Source organism: Scomber scombrus, chromosome 10, assembly GCF_963691925.1.
Source record: "Scomber scombrus chromosome 10, fScoSco1.1, whole genome shotgun sequence".
NCBI classification, from domain to species: domain Eukaryota; kingdom Metazoa; phylum Chordata; class Actinopteri; order Scombriformes; family Scombridae; genus Scomber; species Scomber scombrus.
Window position 1 is genome coordinate 3,395,172 of NC_084979.1, and position 20,936 is coordinate 3,416,107.

A 20,936-nucleotide genomic window follows, 5' to 3' on the forward strand; every position below is an offset into this window, starting at 1 on the left:
CAGTCTAAGCCAAGCATCATTTGTGACATCACAACTAATGTGGAAACCAATCCTGGTGCAGTAACTTGTGTCATGTGTAAATGTGAAACCTCCAGTGCACAAACATTGAGAATGAACTGTTCAGTGAAGTAGGAGACATCTTGTGTCCATCAGGTCAACGTAAAGACATTTTTAACTGCATATATTTATTTGCATATTAGTAGATTCTGGATTTTTCAGTTAGGGGGAAGTAGTAAATGTAATTTTAAGAATTTTAACAAGGTGAATTAAAGTCTGTAAAGTGAGTGTTTTTTTGCGTAGAAACAATATCAGACACAAATTATTATTTGAAAGCTGTTATAATAATAATAGCAACACTAATAATGCATGGAATTTGTACTGCACATTTATTTTGCAGTGAATCTTAAAATGCTACAGAATTAAATACAACATATATAAGAAATGAATAAGAGTTATGATGAGAAGCAACCTGAATTAAAAAAAAGGCCTGTTCTAAGAGTCTAGGGTCTCTGCTGCCCTCTGATGGTTAGGAAGGCTGCTCCACAAGCATGGTGCAGTTACTGAAATGAAGCCCTTGGTGAAGTTTAAAGGAGAAATCTTTGCTGGAACTGCACAACATGACAAGGAGCCCCAAGTAGACACTGATTCTTTACAGTAGGTCACAAACCAAAAAGGTTGGGAATGATTTGTTTAATATTTGGCCTTGCATTGTATTTTATAAGCTGATCATAATTAATGTAAAATCTATATCTCATAGTAACCACTGACAGGACTAACTATATCTGTTAGGTAAACTATGATGGGAGTACAAAGTGGAATGTGGAAATACTGAAATAAATGCAATCTCAAAACTGTACTTTCCACCACTGTCTTTATAATATGTCTTCAAGCTACTGTATCTCCTGGTATGTCATAATAACATTCAACTTGTAATATAAATGTTTGTTTTGCTTTTATATCCCTGGTTGATACACATTTATGGTTCAACATGTATCCAGTTTGTCAAAGCGTTTCCATCTGCTGTTGTAAACATTCAGTGTGTAGTTTTTGTAAAGGAGGAGATGAGTCTTATATTTCCGGATGCAGCGGTTTATGAAATGAAGAGAACTGAGTGTTTGTGTATGTTTTCCGATATCCACTGAAGAGAAAAAGGGTGCCGCAGACTTATAACTCAAACTTGCTGGACTTACTGTTTGACAAGCAAACTATGTGAAGTGCGAAAAACACTACGTTTTCTGGAGCTGGGGACACTGTGGAGCCCACTCAAAGTGCCCTGGAGGGTTGGGTCCCTTCTTTGAAAAAGTACTTAGCTCATGGGTCAGGGTGAATAAACCCAGTGTTGACCAATGGGTTTAGTAGTAGCAGACCGCTCCTCTTTTTCTCAGTGTGACCAAACAAAGCAGAGGCCCGAGGCGCTGTCCGCGGTGCTGAAAGCTAGCACACCCTGGTGCTGAAGAACAAAGAATCATGCATTCATTTCATGCAGCACCCCCTAACACCCTCCTCCTTGCCAACACACACACACACACATAAACACGCACCAGCCCCCCCCCCCCCCCCCCCCCCCCCCAATTCACATGCATGGCTATACCCAACTGGTTACTGTCAAAGCTTGTTATGCAGCCAGCCAGTGTGAGGAGAAAGAGGAGAAATGTATTTATAGATGAATCAGATGAACTTATTAATAGATATCCTCCACACTGCAGGGAGATGGACCACAGACTTGCCCATCCATGCACACACACACACACACACACACACACACACACACACAAAAAAAAATATGACATACTTTTTCATTGTAGATGAGCATTAATCTGTTTTTATTTTTTCCACAATACACACAAAAAATGTCCTCTCTCTCCTTTCAAACATCTCATCTTGAAAATAGGTGAAAACTACCAAGAATAAGAGTTGAGCCCGATAAGAGGTCAAGTTACATAAATATTGTGCTGGGTAAAGGAATATTTGGTCAACTACAATTACTTTAATTGGCATTAAACAAAAATAGCTTATTATTGCAATATTGCAAAAAATCCAAAAATGCCTGTATATTTACTGGGTTACATCCTTATTTCGATACATTTAAATATATTTATCTGTGTATATATGTGAACATTTTTTGCCAGATAAATGTAACCACCATGTAACTTAGGTACACATAACACACTATTTTTCATATTATTATTAACAAGAAAAACACCTGACTAACCCTATAACATACCCAGACTGAAGAGACAGACTAATATCTATCCATTATGAATATATTCACAATCTGCTTCTCAGTTCTTCTCTGCAGCCACACTTGCATGCCCCATTCCTCATTCCTCTGCATTGCTGTCTGTCTCCAGCCCCTGATCACTTCTCCCAGGCTCCCCCAGTTCCTCAGACCTGCTATCCTCAAGCTGTCCACTAGATGCCCTCGGACTTTCCCTCCTTTCCCCATCTACACACCTGTTTCCACTTCTCATCAGTCCTGCAGTTACCTAGCCTACTCAGCCCACTCCTCACCTGCAATTAACTTCCTTGTTTTCTGATTTATGAGCATAATACCCCCTCACCTCACTCAACCTGCCTGTCTTTTATTTCTGGCAGTACGAACTGGCCCGAAATGAACTCAGCAGATAGCCTTTTCCTGGCATGTGCTTTGGCATGACACAGAATGTTTTTGTAAATGAAGAGCCAGGCTTCTTTGAGTCCCTCGCTGTTTCTGTGAAGTGGGACCCTGAATTTGCCCAGTTGGTGGCTTTTATAGGTGTAACAGGTCTCTTCATCGTGTTTGTCCCAAGCCTGTCTCTTCTGTACTTCAGGCTTCATCTCACCCCGCACCCAAAACTACTTCCGGTCATTAAGGCTTGGGTTTGTGAACCGCAGCATACCTGTCCTGAGCTGGCTAGACCGCTACCTGCTTGTCCTCATCCTGCATTCCGTGAATTCCAGGAGCCTTATATGGAAAAACTGAGGAGCCACCCTGACATCCAGTGGTCATCCTTTGAAGGGACTTGCCACACCATTTTCAAGTGGTAACGTGAAGTCTCCAAAAGGAGGTGTGGTCCCCATAGCTCCAGAACCACTACTGAGGACCATCCTGTTCCTGAGCCGCAGACTACCCTGCCAACATTCATCCTGTTCCTGACCTACTCGTCACATTTGCTGATGCAGCATGTTCCTGTGCTGCAGCAATCTGCTGCTCCAGAGCTGCAGTGGCGCCCTGTTCCAGAGCTGCAGCTGTCTCCTGCGGTTGTGCCTTTAGCAGCCTCTTGTGACCTGTCTCCCTACTGACACAGCCTGTTCAGAGCCATCGTTTGTTACTGTCGATGTGCTGCTAGACTTTCAGCAGTTGGCCATCCCCGCCAACTTCCTGCCAGACATTTAGCAGTCAGCCATCTCCGCCCATTTCCTGCCAGATCTTCAGCAATCGGTCACCTCTACCTATTCCCTGCCAGACCTCCAGCTGCCTGCCTCGTGCTTTCTACTCTGCTGTCTGCCTGTCCTGCACCCTGCTCCAACCTTTAGTCATCGATTACCTCTGACTCCGGTCCTGCACTCCAGCTGTCAGTCTCTTGTATAATACTCCAGATGCTGGATTCTTATTCAGGAGCCTGTGCTGACCTGTAGCCGAATCTTATGGTGCCAGATGACCTCCAGCTTTCCTTGCCGACCTCCAGAGCAGCCCAGCCTTTGTCGCCAACCTCCAGAGGGGTCCTGCCTACCATCTTCAGAGCAGTCTTCCCATCTGTCCTGCTGTCTGGTCGACCTCCAAAGTGGTTTGGCTCATCTGTCCTGTCATCAGGTCAACCTCCCAAGAAGTCACGCTCCTGCTGTCTGGTTGACCTCCAGAGCAGTCCCAATCACGTTGATGGTCTCTAGAGCGGTTCCATCTACATCACTGGCTCCCAGGTTGTCCTCCAAAGCGACTCCGCACACCCTCTGGACCTGCTCCACCTTTCTGTCTTGCATCCTGGTGATCCTCCATATCTGTCACACCCATTGGCCCTGCCCCCAGGCTGTCTGCCTGAGATCTCCTGCTCCGCCCTTGTCCAGCCCCCAGAGATCCCTGGCTCTAATTTTTCAGCTCCCAGGCCACTTGCCTGTACTTCCCTCCTCCAGACTCCCTCCCACCCTGCTCAGTGTTCCTGATCAGCTTGGTGGGATGTTTGGAATCCATCCCCTGGGGCTGGTGGTTCTCTCACAGTCTGCTCCCAGTCCCTCTCTGCATTGCTCTGTCTGTCTGCAGCCCCTGCTCACTTCTCCCAGGCAATGTACAACTACCCAGACCTGTCATCCTCAAGCTGTCCATCTGATGCCCTCAGACTTTCCTTCTTCTCCCCATCTACACACCTGTTCCCACTTCAATCAGTCCTGCAATTCCTTGTCCTACTACTCACTCAGTCCTTCAGCAGACACTTATACTTATACTGGTTCATTTAGTTTGTTCTCTTACAGTTTGTCATAGTTGCTGCCATGGACTCTCATATTCTAGCCAATCTGATCCTGATTCCTTATCATGTTCCTTTACCTGTAACTGCAGTTTTGGCATTTTGGTCTTCCACCTGTCTGCCCTGTTCTAATTCATTACATATATAACAAGTAAACAATCAAAGGATCACTAAAATCATTACAATTCATCATCCAGGAATCATAAATGTCTGCACAAAATTGTGTGACACATCCCTCTGATAGATGTTCAGATGTTTCACAGGAAGGGGTGAAAACACTGACCTGCTGGTGGCCCTACAGTTAAAGTCAGGGCATCATCAAAGTCAGCAGGATTCATCCTTTAATAACCATAAATGTCTGTGCAAAATGTCACAGTAAAATATTAAAGAGCTGTCAAGACATGTCATTAAATGCAACAAATGTCTCACCATCAGTGGAAGCTCTGATCAATCTGAGATCATGTAATCAAGAATCTGTATTCTTAAATGGACCAATCTCTCCCAAAAGACAACTTTCTCTTTCAATCAGCAATTTATTGTTATGAGTAGGCATCAGATGTTCCAGATGGTAGATATCTTTTGGAATTAAACACAATCCAATTGCCAAGGCTGATATTTACAGGCATTCATACCTGCCTCAAAAATGATTTCAATATAGTAAATTTGGTGTTTCTCTTACATTTCATAGCGCTATCATCTGGTCAAGATTTCTATTTGTCGAGTACTTTGTTTTACTGCAGAATAGGCCTAGCTGCAAAGCTAATGACATTCCCATCAGCTTCAGCTGTACATTGTGTGTATTGCTAATTAGCTAACATTAGCATGCAAACACATTAACTAAGATGGTGAATATAGTTAACATTATACCAGCTAAACATCAGCATGTTAGCAATAGCATTTAGCCTTATTGCTGTGCTGAAGTACAGATTGGACTGGTAGCATGGCAGTAGACACCTACTTGTTGAATCCATCTGCAGTAACAGATTTTTTCACCATGTGGAGGAAGCAGAAACAAGTTGTTAACACACATATCCTTTTAAATTGATACGGTGAACTTGTTGCTTCATTTACACATGCAGTGCTTGTGGAGCAACATTGTTATTCATTTAGAGTTGTGTTTTTGTGCACCTGGTGTATGTACAGACGGGGTACAAATTAAAGGAAAAACCTGAATAAATGCGTGTAGAAACATAATGACTGTAGATGCCTCCACACAGGTGCACTGCGTGGTACAATGTTGTTGTGGATGGCAGGAGCTTCAGTCACAAAGCCCGCTCAACCGGCTGGTGTTTCAATAGGAACAGAGACTCAAGTTAAATCTACATTTAGAAATATGGGAAAGAGTCAATAGGATTGTGGAAATTGTGGAAGATAACTCACAAATGATGACTGTGATGCTTGTGCATTAGTGCAATATATAAGGACCAAACAGAAGAGCAACTCTTCCTCAGGTGACTGAAAATATCAGTGCAGGATGTGATCAGACTGTCAGCAATAACAGTCTGTCCACAATTACATAGAGAGGGATGTTATAATAGAGCCGCAGTGCATAAACACCTCGTTACAAAGATGAATGCACATTTTAAAGTTCAGTGGTGCAAAAACCACAGGCACTGGTCTACACAGATGTGGGGAAAAAAAGTGAGTCATCCTTCACCTTATTCTCAACAAGTGGGCGAAGGCATGTGTGGCGTACAGCAAGAGAACGGAACAGGCCTGAATGCTTGACTGTTACAGTGAGGGGGGTCTGGTGGGCTCTGTTATGCTGTGGGCATTTTGCTGGCATGGTTTGGGTCCACTTGTCACCTTAGAGGGAAGAATCACTGCAAATCCAAATCCAAAGTTGATCTGAGTGATCGCCTTTATCTTACGATGAAACGTTTCTATCCTGATGGGAGCGGTCTCTTCCGTGATGATAATACCTTCATCCGTAGGGTATGAGGAGTCACTGAATGGTGTGATGAGTAAGAAAATGAACCGATGTGTTAGACAGCGCTCTCCACCATCATCATCATCAAAACACCAAATGAGGGAATATCTTTGGAAGAATGGTGTTCATCAGTCCGGTATGCCAAGGTGCATTGAAGCTGTTCTGGCGGTATGTGGTGGCCCAACACCTTACTAAGACTCTTTATGTTGGTTTTTCCTTTCATTTGTCCTATTCACTCTCTCTTTTAGCTATATCCCTCCTGAGGGATATGTTTGGCGGGAAGAGCGTTTTATATTCAGCTCCAACTGAAATCATGCTCTCATGGCTGTGGGTTCACCCGCCGATTTATGCGCCATAACTTATAACCACTTTCACAGCCAAATTTGGGTGTTTCCCTGCACAGCCAAGAATGGAAAATCAATCATCACAGTTGTATGGATAGGGTTAGATGTGCCATTTCTATCTAAGTTAACACCTCAGCTGTCTGGGGTTATGTTTAGTTGCCACTTTGTGCAGTAAAATAGTTAATGAATGGTGCTTGACTCGGTCTTACCGGTGCAAATATAGGCCTATTGTATTTTATACTAGACTCCTGTTGTCTGTACTGTTGTGTATAGACTGTATAGACTGATGGTCTGTTGGTTGAGCTTGTTGGACAAGTAGTGTTTGCTGTTATTGTCTTTACAATACAGAACTCTCCTTTTTTTCAGATCTTTTTTTTCTTCTTCTAACTTTTCATAAGTCCTTTTTCTGGGGGGGAAAAGATGGCCCAACCAAAATACAATTTCTGCCTACGCCACTGGCTTTAACGTTTTCAAAGTCAACTAAAAAGAACAGTCAATATTTGTATTCATGTTACCGGTATAAGACAGAGTGCATCTTGAAAGGTTTTGATAGACTTCTGACTGATGGTTTGATGGCCTTGTCTGTCTTCTGGCCCATCCATCTTTTCATCTTCGCTGTTTACATGGACGATGAATCATGCAGGCTGCTCTTTTTGCTCCACCCCTCAATACTAAGAGTGTACACACACACACACACACACACAGAGTACTTGCTCTCTTAAATCTATTGTCTATGCATTAGACATTTAGAGTGTTTAGGGGCGCTTGGTTGATGTCTAATAGGTCTGAGGCTGAAGGCTGCAGAGCTTTTATCAGTTCAAGGGCACTCAGCTTCAAGACTGTAGGCCTGATATAACATTAACATCCCAAACTGTCATTTCAATATGAACACACATGCACAGCTGGTTGTTGTGTGTGTGTGTGTGTGTGTGTGTGACCTTCTGACTTCCCCTCAAGCCCCACAGTAAGGGCTGAAGTGATGTGTAAGCAGATCTGAGGCGTGCAGCTGAGAGGAGAGGCGATCAGAAGAAGCCGGAGAGCGTTGAAGTATAATGCAAAGATTAGCTTCCCTCCTTCACACCCAATGTTCCTCCTAAAACTGCTTCTCCTTTCACCTCACACCCCCTTCATTCCCCCCTTTCCTTACCCCCTCATCCTTTAACTCTCATCCATCCAAGTCACTCTTTTTTCCCCCTCCTCTTCTGACTCCTTCCCTCAGTTCTCCTTCCCATCTGATGGTTAATTCATGGAGTCTGGCTGAACATGCACCCTCTCCATTATTAATATAACATTAGGGAGACAGAGGGAGGAGGAGAGAAAGGAAGAAGGGGAAAGGAAAAAAGGGAGAGAAGGAATAAAATAAAAAGGAGAGTGAGCTGGGGGCGGGAAAAAGAGGGCATAAGAGATGAGGAAAGGGTAACAGGGGTGAGTGAAGCAAATGAAGAGAGAGGAAGAGCTCAGAGAAAAGACCCAGCAGCTACATAAGGGAGGGAAAAAAAAACATTTGAGTTGGAGGAGAGTGACAGATGAGAACGGAGAGAATGTGTCAGGAAGAGGAGTATTGTATGACACGTGATGCTATTGGGATGCATGCAGTGTCTCTTGTCCCGTGAAGAGAGGCATGAGGAGGAGGAGGAGGAGGGGAAAGAGAAAAAAAAAACAGATAGAGAGACTCAGATGTGTCAGTGTTGATCATGTGACGATGACTCTTTTTCTCCTGGTCACACACACTTCCTCTCTCTCTCTCACACACACACACAAACACTTTAGGCAGGCCGATCTGATTTTATACTTTAATTTTTTTTCTAAAACAAATACAAAAAAAGGTATGGATGGTCAAACACTTGTCACTCTTCAAAAATATCAAGTTTTAGAAGCTTTGTACAGTAAAAAAAAAGAAAAAAAAAAGGAATTAAAGCACAGTGGGCAGCCTTTAACAGTATTCACATCGTGTTCACAGTCAAAGTCAGACTTTTTTTTTTTTTTTTTTGGACAATAAACAGCAGTGATGGCTGAGCGTTCAACACTCACACAGCTGGCAGAGTTGCATATCTTTGTCTCTTTTCACTCCCTCCAAAACATTCTCACCTATTAAAAAACATGAGAACAGGTAGTCCTAAAGTCTAGTCCTAACCCTAACACAATCACATTCACACCCCACTTAGGCTAACTGTATTATAGAGTCAGGTGACCTCTAGGCTATCTGGGCTTTCCATGCAGCTTTACACTGGTGCATTCACAGATGGGCTAATTGGGAGTTTATCTGCAAGTGAACCGTAGTCTGACAAGGTTAATTCATTTAATATTCTTTATTTGTCTCGTCCTCAACAAATCTCATGAAAAAAACAAAAGCAGCGACGTGTTAGTCCGTCTCAACACTTTCCATTAGTCCATTAATTACAGTTCTATGTAAATCTTTTAAAACAGGACATCGTTATATAGTTTAGGATGTAGTTTAATTTTTTAAAAAGGCTAAATAATTTCCCGAAACAGCTTGGTAATGTATTTTTAACACGTGTTACTCAAGCTGAGTAAACTATGTATTTATTGAGGACTATTTTCAGTGGAGGATTTAGTGTGCTGCTGAGTATTTATGGCAGCAGGATGGAGGTTGAGTTAAAAGTGACTGAATAAAATGCAGAACTCATGTTTGTCATAATAAAGAAAGATGTCATCCGGCACAACGGTGTGACTCACTGTGTTTTCAGTAGTTTGTGGACAACGATGGAGCCCTATGGCACTGAGGATTTGTTGAACACACTGTACTTGGTTGTAGATCATTGTTGGTTTTGGTCTTTTCGTGAGATTTGTTCAGCATAAGAAAAAAAATACACTATTATCTTTGGAGTTGACTGATTCACAGTCTAAATGAAAGTCATTTTAAAACAGCACAAACATTTGTAGATATCATATTTCTTCATCAGCTTGCTCCCTTCACCAACTAATTCATGAAAGGATCTCTGGGAACAGCAGCGACACAAAAAAACAAGAGGAGAGACTTAATAAACCAAGAGGCACTCGAGCTGCCAAATATCTCACTGTAATCACTGTGATACATTATCACTTATGATGAAGGGGTTGTTAAGCCAATGAAGGCATTCACATGTGGATGTACTTTGGAACAATTTATGTAATAATAGGCAATGTCAAGATGAGCTACGCATCTTAAAGATTTAAGGAGATTTATTAGGAAGAAAATCCACGTTTCCTCTTTAATATGTAGATTTATGCAGCAACATGTTCTGGATTATAATCACACAATCCAGACTTAGTCTCGACTGTATATTTATTATATGGTGATATTATCCTAACGCTGAAATGTGTAAGGTTAGAAAAATAAATATCAAGTTGAGGTCAACGTTCCAAGTTTTTTTCACAAATTTGCTGGAATCTTTGATGGAATTATTCATAACAAGTGTGTGAAATTAAAATGTAATTGAAATGTGTTGCGTGTGGAATGTATACGGATTACTGGTGTTGAGGGATTGGATGTGTTGTAGAGGAAAGCTGGTACTCACGTAATACTCCAGAGCACATCAGTATTCTGCAGAGAGATCAGAGACCAGAGAGTGACAAATGTCTCCTCACGGTGGCCAGAGTTGGTAATGCAGGTGTGTTTTTGTCACAGCTCACGGACTAACTGGGGCGATACAAAGTGTTCGTCTCTCGTGCAGAAACGGGGACAGGCGGACACAAACGCACCTGAACCCAGACTGTTTCATGCAGAGAATTACCCACACGCGCACACACATTCATGTCACACAGACACACACATGAAAAACATACATACACAGTAGACAAAACTTGTGTGTCTCCCGTGTGAAGGTCTTCTAGGTGTGTCCTTCAGATACACTTGGCCTCCATGTCGTACAGTTGGAGAAGGTCCGAGATCACAGCATCGATGTCTGCTTTCGTCACGTCCTCGCACAGCACCTATACACACACACACAAACACACACACACAAAGCACAGATTTCAGCTCCACACATGGCCTCAATAAACAGTGGACATCAAAGGTCCACACACCGTTTCAAACGACCTAGATTTTATTGCCTTGAGGACTGAAGTGGAAAACCGTAACAAATCCTGACTTCTTTTTTCCATCTGCATTTGGATATAGTGGTTCATAAAGTCTAAGCTCAAACAAAAGAGAGCTCATTAGTAAAAAAGGTTTGATAATGGAAAACTGTAATTGCCACAATCCTCCAATTAATATGAACCACTTCTGCTTTGAAGACTGGCTGAACCTGCACAATGGTTGGCATCATACTAAAAGCAGGGCAGCTGTGTGTGGCAGGCAACACAGCTACTGTTTGTGTCTGACCTTCTGGAAAAATACCCATAAGTACCAGTTTCCATACTACACACGTATAAAATTCCATTAAATGTGCGATAGGATCTTAACAGAACAGAACAGGACCACCCCCCCTCTTTTTTTTTTTTAGGTGTAAATGGAATGAAAACAACAGATTTCTTGTTTTAAAGTTGAAAATATGACTGTCATTTTGCTGTTTAGAGCATTTCTCCTTACCGTCTACTCATAGAAGATCATGTTTTGATTGACATCTGCATAGGCTACTGGGGGCCTGGCTAACTACAGTAGCTAATGACTGGGTTTCCATGTTGCGCTACTAATTCACCTCGCCTCGCCTCCAACACTGTAAATATCCTACTTTATTACAAATACCATTATCACTAAAAGGAGGCAGAGGAATAACTAAACATAAAGCACACCGAGCAAGAAAGAGCAACAGACTGAGAAGGAGGGAGAGAAGCTATCTTTAGTTGCTAAGCTAAAATAACTAGCTGATCTGAAAAGTGTGTAAACAACTGTGTGACTTGCGAGAAAGTGGCTAAAAAGGAAATGAGCTAAGAGTACTTGAGCAGAACTAGTGTATGTTTAAATGAACAGTGGGTAATTAGCTGCAGTAATGAAGAATATAGTCAAATTTAACTCAGTTAACCAATAACACAAAAACTCTAGCAACCGGAAATTAGATAATATGCTAACTTCAGCATGGCTGGACCTGTCATGATAACCAAATGATGACCTCAGTATTGCCACACTTCACATTAGCAGCTAAGAGGCTATTCTTGTCACTGTGTACATCCTGAGTGGAGACTGCAGAAGAATTAAAGGTAAATAACTCTGTCCCCAACCATAATGACAGTCTGTGTTTTTAATGAAGTGTAGCACCTACTCTCCAATCCCACCCTCTGCCCCTCCCTGCATTATTATGCTATTATATTATCATTATATCAGTGCAGCTTTATGAAATGCTTCCCGTCAACCTTTAGGTTTACGGTTTAAAATGATCCCTCACTATACTATGTAGAGACTAACACAATATCTTACAAAGCAAAGCCCAAACTCACTTTTAAGAAGAGGCCATGACCTTCACTCCATCAATGCTGCTCAGTCATCACTCTGCATGAAGCCAGCTGGCGTGTGGATGTGTTTACTTGTTTTAATTAACCCTTTGAGATGTGAGATCAGTATCTGGTGTACAATGCTAAATTATACAAGGCTGTGGGGACTGACTCAACAGACAAACGCAATTTGTGGAAACGAGAGATGCATTTTGTAGAGTGACTGTGTGCTGATGATGCTTTAATGCGAGAATAGGAACAGCTGAGTGCATCGGAAGTGCATCTGATACTCACAAAGTAACAAATTACTAAAACTAATCAATTCATGACATAAAAACAACACATAGACTGTTTCTCTCCTCAACCTGTAATTATGAACACACACACACACACACCTGCCACCACTCTTTCTCCCCGACAGGCAGCTCCACTCCATAGCTGTTTAGTGCGAGGTACAGCGTCGCTATGGCGATGTGTTGGGGTGTGTGGCGGATGCACATGGCTCCGTGGTAACAGTCTCTAAGCAACGCCCAGGAAGTCTCAGCGACGGGAGCTCGGGACCACGCGTGGCGGTTCACGAGCGATTTCACGGAAGGCAGATAGTGGAGTAAATACTGGAGAGAGAGAGAAGAATCACTGTATAACTTATAGATAAAGCAAGGGACAAATAATTATTAGATTTTTTTGGCATTAAGTAAATTATGTGTGTAACGGTGATCAGCTGTTCTTCTTCTTCTCTGAGAATTTAGAGAAGGAAGGAAGGAATGCAGCATTTTCAGCTACTGAGCACACAAACACATTGGGACAACCATGACAACATCAGACAGTAACTGAGACAGACAAGGAGGCTCAACGTTAAACAGCGGACACACACACACACACACAACAAACGCCTACCTTGTGCGGGTGTTCAAAGGACACTTGGAAGTTGAGTTGTCGGAGGATGAGGAGCTCGCACTGCACCACGCTGTCCCTCACGTCCCAGAACTCCTTGTCACATTCTAGAGGGGCGCTGCCGCTGTTGAAATACCTGAGAGGGAGGAAACAGAAGGAGAAGAGAAGAGAGAGGGAAGGTGGAGAGCATTTGAGGTGACAAGCAAAAAAAAACATTGCTATTTTTGAAAACATCCTGCAGTGAAAGACTCAAAACCAAAATATTCACCAGTGTTCACTTTGGTCAAAGTCCTCTGCTTTTATCCACCAAACCATATCATGTCATAAAACTGGACTTGACTCTTGTTTGAATTGTTGAATGTTTTTGGCTCTGTTATTTTAACACGTTCAAATAAATGAATAAAGTAAACGGACTAAACTTAAACTCACACAGTTGACCATTTAGTGCGGGACTCCAGACTGTGACCATTATTTTGAAAGTGTGCCAGTTAAAAATTTGTGGCGGCAGCGTGGCAGGTCTGATAGGAATGAGGGGTGAGGATAGCAAAGAGAGAGAGGGAGAGGGAGAGGGAGAGGGAGAGGGAGAGGATGAGTCACAGTGCAGAGAGAGACAGTTTTAAGCAGTGGTGTGAGCAACCGCCGGAAGAAGCTGCAGCAGCAGCTTCAACACGAGCTGAAGGAAGCAGCTGCACCGTGACTCGTTCTCCACCGCTGCCTCCTCCGTTTAACTGGCACACTCAGAAAATGGGCCCATATTCGACCTCTTTAGTCACGGTCTGGAGCCCTGTGTGCACCAAGAAAAAAAAACCACATGTACGACCAAATCATGTGCTGGTACGGCCAACCGAGGAACAGTAGAAACTGACATCTCTGTTTCTGCTGCGTCGAGTCTGATCCTTTTACTTTGTTAAAAAGTGTCCGGCAATGTTAGATAACGTTAACACAGTGCTATGGTAAATTAGTATGGGTCTCCTTTAAGTCCTAACTTAATATTTACTGTTCTTTACTCTTTCTATTGATGGTCTTTTTATTTTTTACTATCCACTTTGCTGCTGCAATGACTTTGGGACTAATAAAGGAATATCTTATCTTATAAGGCTGTAAGAATAAGTTCATGATCACTAAGCAAATGGTTAATTATAGAGCTAGTTCCCTCTTTTTTTAATTCAAATTCTCAGTCTCAGTGTTCAGACATCCAGGGTTTGAGCAGGGTCGTCATCTTTGATTGAGTGAAACCAAAAATGGAACTAAAACAGAAACAACTTGCTGATTAAGTGATTGACAGAAATAACCTGCTGTATTATGTTTTCATTGAATAAATAAAGTAAAAAATCAACTGGTTCCAGCTTGTGATTATTAATAATGTGTTTTTTTTGTTGCTTTTTTTAGTCTTCTATGATAGTAAAATGGAATATATTTTGGGTTAGAACTGTTGGTTGGACAAAACTTGTAGTTTGGGAAACTGTATTGGATATCTCTCATTCATTCATTTTCCATACCACTTATCTTATAGAGGGTCACGGGGAGGCTGAAGCCAGTCCCAGCTGTGATTGTGCGAGAGGCAGATGGACTTGTAACACTGGACAGGTTACAAGTCCATCACAGGACTGACATATAGTAGACAGACAACCATTCACACCCATGGGCAATTTACAGGCATGAAGAGAACATGCAAACTCCACACAGAAACAGTGGGTTCGAACCCAGAAGCTTCTTGCTGTGGTTTGACAGTGCTAACCACTGCGCCACAATGCCACCCAGTTATCTTTCATTTTCTGACATTTTACAGATCAAACAAGTAAGTGAAAAATCAAGAAAATAATCTGCAGATGAATCAGTAATGAAAATAATAAGTTAGTTACAGCTGTATATGGATCTGTCTCTTTCAGTTTTGCACTGATCCTCATACAAAACAAGCAAGTTGAAGACATTATCTATTGCAGTAGAAAGGCTTGAGCAGTTTTCAATAATCAGTAGATTAGTCTCAGCCTTGTACCTGCAGTATTTTTGCTCTCAGCATTATGATGAATGATGAATGTGTGTACAAAGCCAGCAGTATCCACTATTGACCGAGCATTTTACCTGTGGCTCACGTTGATGATGTCACGCGTCCTGAGGTGCTGCTCCTCCACTTTGCCGGCCAGGTACAGACAGCTCATGGCCACCAGGTAGGGTTCATAGGCACGGATGCTGACACGCTCAAAGAAATGATGGTACAACACACACGCTGTAGCCACGGGAACCGAGCGCATTTCCAGCTTCACTCCTGAAGAGGAGCAGTAAAATACTCTTTAAAATACAGTTTGGTGTGTTATCATCTTTTTGATAGGTTCATTCACACACTGATTGCCGACTACAGCAGATCTATAGCATTTATTTTGTGTGTTTGAATAGAGCCTGATAATCACACAAGGTTTCCATTGTATTTTGCTTCATTATTCATTTGAATCAATGTAAAAAAAATCTGATTAATTGTAAGTAATTCAGAGTTCTGGTGCTTGGGTAGATTGATATGATTAAAAATGTACATTTCTAACTTACTTTATAATGTAACAAAACAAGGAAATATGCAATAAAATGTACAATAGTGAACATCAATATTGTAGGAGAAAATGCTTAAGATGATTTAAAAGTTGAGAAAGTGCTGCTTGGTGTATTAAATGTGTTTTTTTAAGCAAGCACACATTAAATTGACCATGTTCCCTCGCTGCAGAATTAAGAGGGAAAATTCAGGGCAATGGCTCATTAGTATTGCACCATATATCTCACTAAACCTATTTTAGCCTGGAGCTTAAAAATACTATGCAAAAAAAAAATAAAATTTCACTTTAGTCGTGTGCCTCTAAACATAGTGCCTGCTGGGGAGGTTGCTTACCTGTCTCCATAATGAAGCGACAGACGCGAAAGTGTGTTTTGGTGTCCCGGGCATGGTCAGACTCTGCACCGTCACACGAGGCTCTCCTGCCCGGCGGACACGGCGGTCTATCCTGGGTGTGAGAGGAACGAGAGGACGGACCCTCCATGGCTCATGGAGCGTCTAACCTCAAACAACAAGTCAACTAACGTTAGCTAGGTCAGTGAAATGGTTCACAATGAGAATTAACTTTAAATTTGTAATTGGCTGTAAACTCACCTCGCCCTGAGCTGCAGAGCTGATGTATGTTCTTAATTAGAGACACAAACAGAATGCTTAAGTTACGTAGACATGTTAACCTGCTTCAGTGTCTGGAGCATGTCTGGAGGGGTGCTAGCTACCGGAAGAAAATAGATCAACTTCCGGTCAAAAAATTCCAAAATAAAAAAACATGGTTAAATATGATATGCTTCAAGAAGTGGATGTAAATGTGTGCCAAGTGCAAAACATATTTACATGGAACTCATATTTAAGACAGAAAATAAAGCATAATTAAACGCGATATGCTTTTTTGCTACGTTCCTCTTTATTTAAATTAATCCGGTTTAATAACTTCCGGTTACATCTTCCAAAAAATAAATGTGTTATTCGAGTACATTGCAGGTCACGAGACACGAAGTAACAACAGCAAAAACAACAACATCCGCTCGTTATTACAGTAAAGAAAACACATTTATTAGAATAGGTATTTAAACATTAAGTATCTACAAACAGTCCACAAACTAAATCCTGTTTGTTGTGGATTTTTTTCTTAGCATAGATGTATTAAAAAAGCTCTTATAATACATATATGCATACAAGTCTGTAAAAGGACAAGTCGTTTGATTGTGTTGCTAAGCAACGAGTCAACAAAAACTGATGCAGCAGTAGTCGGATGCAGAAATGTCGTCCAGTTACTCTGCAAGCCAGGTAAATATCTGAGTTGTGACTGAGTGATAAAAGTAGTAGAAACATGTTGCTGTTTTGTTTGTAGTGATATATTGTGACACACTTTCCATCGTCAGTTTGACAGCGCCTACAAGCCGCAGCGGCTGCAGAACTGGTGTGAGACCAAGCCCTTCAAACAGGTATCAGCACTTCTGTACTGTTATATTATATATATTGTGTCTGATGCTTCCAAAAGTACCATTGTCTGAAAATGTGATAAGTGACATTAGTTCAGCTCATTGTGTGTGTGTGTGTGTGTGTGTGTGTGCAGAGACCCACTGCACAGGAGGGTCATACCGCCTTCATTGCTGATGATAGAGGACATCTGCTCCAAGGAGTGGTTAAGGTGAGAGCACATTTCCACCACTGCAGATTTCTGATTTTATTTTATGCCCTGAAAGGCGCCTTAAATAAATTATTATTATTATTTGGCAGCTTCAGCATGGCAGTGCAATAAACAAGAACACAGACAAAGTTAAATAAAATACATTCATGCCTAACTAAGATAAATAAATGGAATAAAATGGAACAGGATACAGTGCAAATCAGATATCACAAGTGCAGTAGTCAGTACAGTGCAATCAATTAGTCAGTAACAGTATGGAGTGATGGTTACAGCTTGTCACATTAAAACCTTTTTTCTTTTCTGTCTCCATTAAAAACGGCCTGAAAATTCTCCACCCTCTCCTTGTGTGTGTGTGTGTGTGTGTGTGTGTGTGATTATGTTACAGAGGGGCAGTGCATGGCCAGATTTTAAGGGGACGTGGGATCTACCTGTTCGTATCCCAGCTCACCGCATAAACCCCACAGGCCGCTCTGTGGTGGGTCTCAACAGGCTGAAGTCGTGGGGGTTTGACACATCTATCAATGGCCAGTTTCAGCCACACAGAGGCAGCAGAAACACAGATGAGCTGCAGGATGCTGCCAAGCAGGTTGGGCCCACAGTCTGTGCTAACGCACATGAACACATTTTTATGATTAAAATGAAGTGCTTCAGAGTAATCACAGACCTAGTTTTACTTTTCACAGTTATTGACTTTCCAGATTGAAAAACAGAGCTGAAGAGAAAATGAAAGATAAGAAATGAGAAAGACATTTGCTTGACTATGTACTTAAAGCTTAAATGGAATGAGAATGACCTGCAGAGATTTAAGCAAACACTCAAACTATCAACACACTAGTTTTAATAGTAAATAGTTTATTTGTATTTTACATTTCATTAAGTGTATGCTTAAATCTTCAAACCATAGCAATAATGTTATTTTAACAATGCAAACAGTACAATTAACACAGATGAGTTGTGCGCTGGTGGAAATCAGTCCATCATAATGTGAAGCTTTGTCGTGGGGATCAGAGGAACCACTCAGACATTTGATCTGAAGATGGGGAAGTCGGAGGGTTGATTGATTGAGCAGCTTTTAGGGTTGGGCCGGTCACGTCGATAGCATCTATGAGAAGGATAACGAACAGGAATAGAGCCATTTTATCTAATGCTCTGAATGAAACATTGATGCTATAATTAGATATCTGAAAATCGAATACATCTATAACCTTAATGTGACTTTTAATGTTGTTTAATGTAGTGCTTGTGTTCACAATAGGAAAATTACTGAAGAATATCACATTTGTTTTGAGTCTTAAATCATGATGGAATTTTTGGATGTTTCAAAATCGTCTTTTAGAGGAAATTTGACTAAGGATCAGTATGTGATGCCATAGAAAAAGCTTTTCAAATTAGATATTCAATCGTGTAGCTTCATGTGTTCAAACCTGGAGGGAGGCACGCTTCACTGCACAAGACTATAACCACTCTTTTCCTGGCACATCGCAGCCTAACAGTTTTGAGGAGCAGAGGAGAAGCAAAACATAATCGAATTCAAGGAATTGTTGAATTTCCAAGTAATTTGAGCTACTTCAGGTCAGGGTTGTGTGTCCCTGTAGAGAGCCAGTGAAGTTAGTAAAGCTCTCCATACTGCCTCAGAAAATTAATAACAATAAAAGATCTCTCTGATTCATGTTAGTGTATTATGCTGGATATATATTGTCCAATTCTACAAATCTATAAAACTGATTTAGGTCTTATAAATCAGTCACACAGGTATATTTGTCATTTGAAAAAGATAATTTGATTCAATTTGCACCTTATATTTTTTATCGAAAAGGCAAACTTTGATAGCATTATGTCAAGTCCAAGGATTAAAGGGCGGGTTCACAATTTTTCAAGTCTGTATTTAAACAGGAGTTCAAATTAACAGTGAAACCTGTTTTTCTTGCTGTGATCATTCCTCCTGTTCATACCGACGATTTAAAGATGACTTCATAGGCACTTACAATGGAAGTGATTAAAGACAAAAATATGAAATTTCGAATACATTAGCAAAGAAATGCACTAACTTAGGGGTTTTGCTGGTACAGTTTTACTTGCTCTGGTGTGACCACTAGCTAATAGCCGCTAATCTTAGCAAACCTTTCTTTTAATAGATATTGCTGTGTAACTGACATTAATGAGTCATTTCAACAGCCTATCTTATGTTACCGTAACTCTACATTTTTATCATTTGGCCGTAACTGCCACATGTAAAGTTTTTAAAGTTCTTATCATTTTTTTTCCCTATAGCCTTACATAGTGTAGTATGGCTTATTTTGGCTAATGTGAGCTAACTTTAAATACAGCTGTATAACCAACGTTGCTAAATCAGTTAGCTGACTTCATGACTCTTCTTTAGTTGTGCTACCTTTACAAAAATGTGTTTTAGCCTTTAGCATTAGCCTGCATTTGTCATTTGAAGCCCCAGTAGATGCTGTTAAATGACACGGTCAGAGGGTCAAGCTTTCGGGTGTCATTTATAATTTTGGATTGGCTGCCAAACCTAAACTACGCTGTCTTATCTAATTGGGCCTGACAGAGGGCGGACACCAAGTAAAACCCATGAGAGTAGTGAGCTGCAGATAAAAAACAACTTGGTGTCAAGACTGTGTTACCAATGGTCATTACCTACTGGCCATACAAAACCAAGTAAGGCTGAAGCAGTAACATCTGGTTTTAATAAAGTGGTGATTTATTGCTTATGAATTTTTACACCGCATGGGAAGTGTTATTTCTTCTTTTCAGTCTTGCTCTAAATCTGCCCCAGTGTCACTTAAAATGGACTAAGTGGCTGCTGTCTGCTCTCATTTGTTTCAGACCAATGGGGACGAACAGCAGGACGGCGCCGCCCCGTCCTCCGCGCCCACATCTGCGGCTCAAGCCCGCCCGGCATCTCAGACCCGGCCCATTACCGGAGGCGAGAGATCTGCCAGCCAGAACCGAGACTCGATGGCAGCGGCGTTTGGATCCGACGCTCGGTCTGCCGAGGATAAACGAGCCATTCGGGATTCAGAAGTGGAAGCAGCTTTGAGGCCTGCTACTGGAGAGGGGACAAGCAGCAGGCCCAATACTGGCAAAGGGAAACTAGTGAGCAATGTTTCATCAGTGAGCCAAGGAGGACCATCATCCTCAAAGCAGAGACAGAGAGATGAACAGCTAGAACAGTGACATTTAATTCTCTTAGTGGATGAGAGAATACCTTAAAAAATAAATCCGCCTTAACTGTTAAGCTTTTGTCATCACAGGGGGAAAATTAATGCTTTACTTGAAATTGAATTTTGTTATGGATGTTTGCCTCATGACGATTACTTGACTGGAAGGTTTTGTTTTTTGTTAATCCACATTGTCACTGTCCACACCCACATAATGCACCCCCCCCCCCCCCCCCCCCCCCCCCAACACATCTCTTCCTCTCTCTCCTACTTCTGTGTTGTGGTTACTAGTTATTAGCCATTCCTTCCACAATGTCTTATTGTTCTGTGAGCTTGCCAGAGTTATGACGAGCATCCCAACGCCGTTAAATATCACAAAAGAATAAACATACTGTTCTTTTTTTTCCAGTGGAAACAAAAGTAGACCCTTGGTAGATAATGTGCATGTTGTGGAGGGTCTCAACAGAGTGCTCTCTTGAATTCTGGGACAGATTTAAGCAACATTTTGCAGCATTATGGGCAGTAATGTATGTAAAGAAGAAAACCTTCATAAACAGAATGGGTCCATAATAAAAAGGAGAACACACTGCTCATAAATA

The 20,936-nt window shown here is 41.5% G+C and overlaps 2 protein-coding genes across 2 annotated transcripts; one reads left to right on the plus strand and one right to left on the minus strand.

The window, feature by feature from the left end:
- Positions 1-8,556: 8,556 nt before the first annotated feature.
- On the minus strand, positions 8,557-16,227 carry ccnq (cyclin Q). Its single transcript, XM_062426906.1, has 6 exons — positions 16,111-16,227; positions 15,853-16,014; positions 15,060-15,243; positions 12,981-13,113; positions 12,479-12,697; positions 8,557-10,646 (listed from the first exon to the last, which is right to left on the minus strand). Exons 2-6 carry the CDS (start codon positions 15,998-16,000, stop codon positions 10,557-10,559), a joined length of 774 nt encoding a protein of 257 aa, XP_062282890.1. The 5' UTR covers positions 16,001-16,014; positions 16,111-16,227; the 3' UTR covers positions 8,557-10,556.
- Positions 16,228-16,773: 546 nt separating this feature from the next.
- Positions 16,774-20,418, plus strand: cfap126 (cilia and flagella associated protein 126). The gene is made up of 5 exons (XM_062426475.1): positions 16,774-16,800; positions 16,896-16,958; positions 17,090-17,164; positions 17,550-17,750; positions 20,003-20,418. The coding sequence occupies exons 1-5, from the start codon at positions 16,774-16,776 to the stop codon at positions 20,351-20,353; spliced, it is 717 nt and encodes a 238-aa protein (XP_062282459.1). The 3' UTR covers positions 20,354-20,418.
- The last annotated feature ends 518 nt before the right edge of the window (positions 20,419-20,936 follow it).

What these genes read in the sequence shown, in the direction of transcription:
- ccnq (XM_062426906.1), bottom strand. Translation starts at nt 16,000, where the DNA reads ATGGAGGGTCCGTCCTCTCGTTCCTCTCACACCCAGGATAGACCGCCG. An exon ending in TCGCTTCATTATGGAGACAG is followed by an intron (nt 15,244 to 15,852) that starts GTAAGCAACCTC and finishes GCTCCTCTTCAG; the next exon opens with GAGTGAAGCTGGAAATGCGC. An exon ending in GGGAGAAAGAGTGGTGGCAG is followed by an intron (nt 10,647 to 12,478) that starts GTGTGTGTGTGT and finishes GTGTGTGTATAG; the next exon opens with GTGCTGTGCGAGGACGTGAC.
- cfap126 (XM_062426475.1), top strand. Translation starts at nt 16,774, where the DNA reads ATGTCGTCCAGTTACTCTGCAAGCCAG. An exon ending in AGACCAAGCCCTTCAAACAG is followed by an intron (nt 16,959 to 17,089) that starts GTATCAGCACTT and finishes GTGTGTGTGCAG; the next exon opens with AGACCCACTGCACAGGAGGG. An exon ending in TGCAGGATGCTGCCAAGCAG is followed by an intron (nt 17,751 to 20,002) that starts GTTGGGCCCACA and finishes CATTTGTTTCAG; the next exon opens with ACCAATGGGGACGAACAGCA.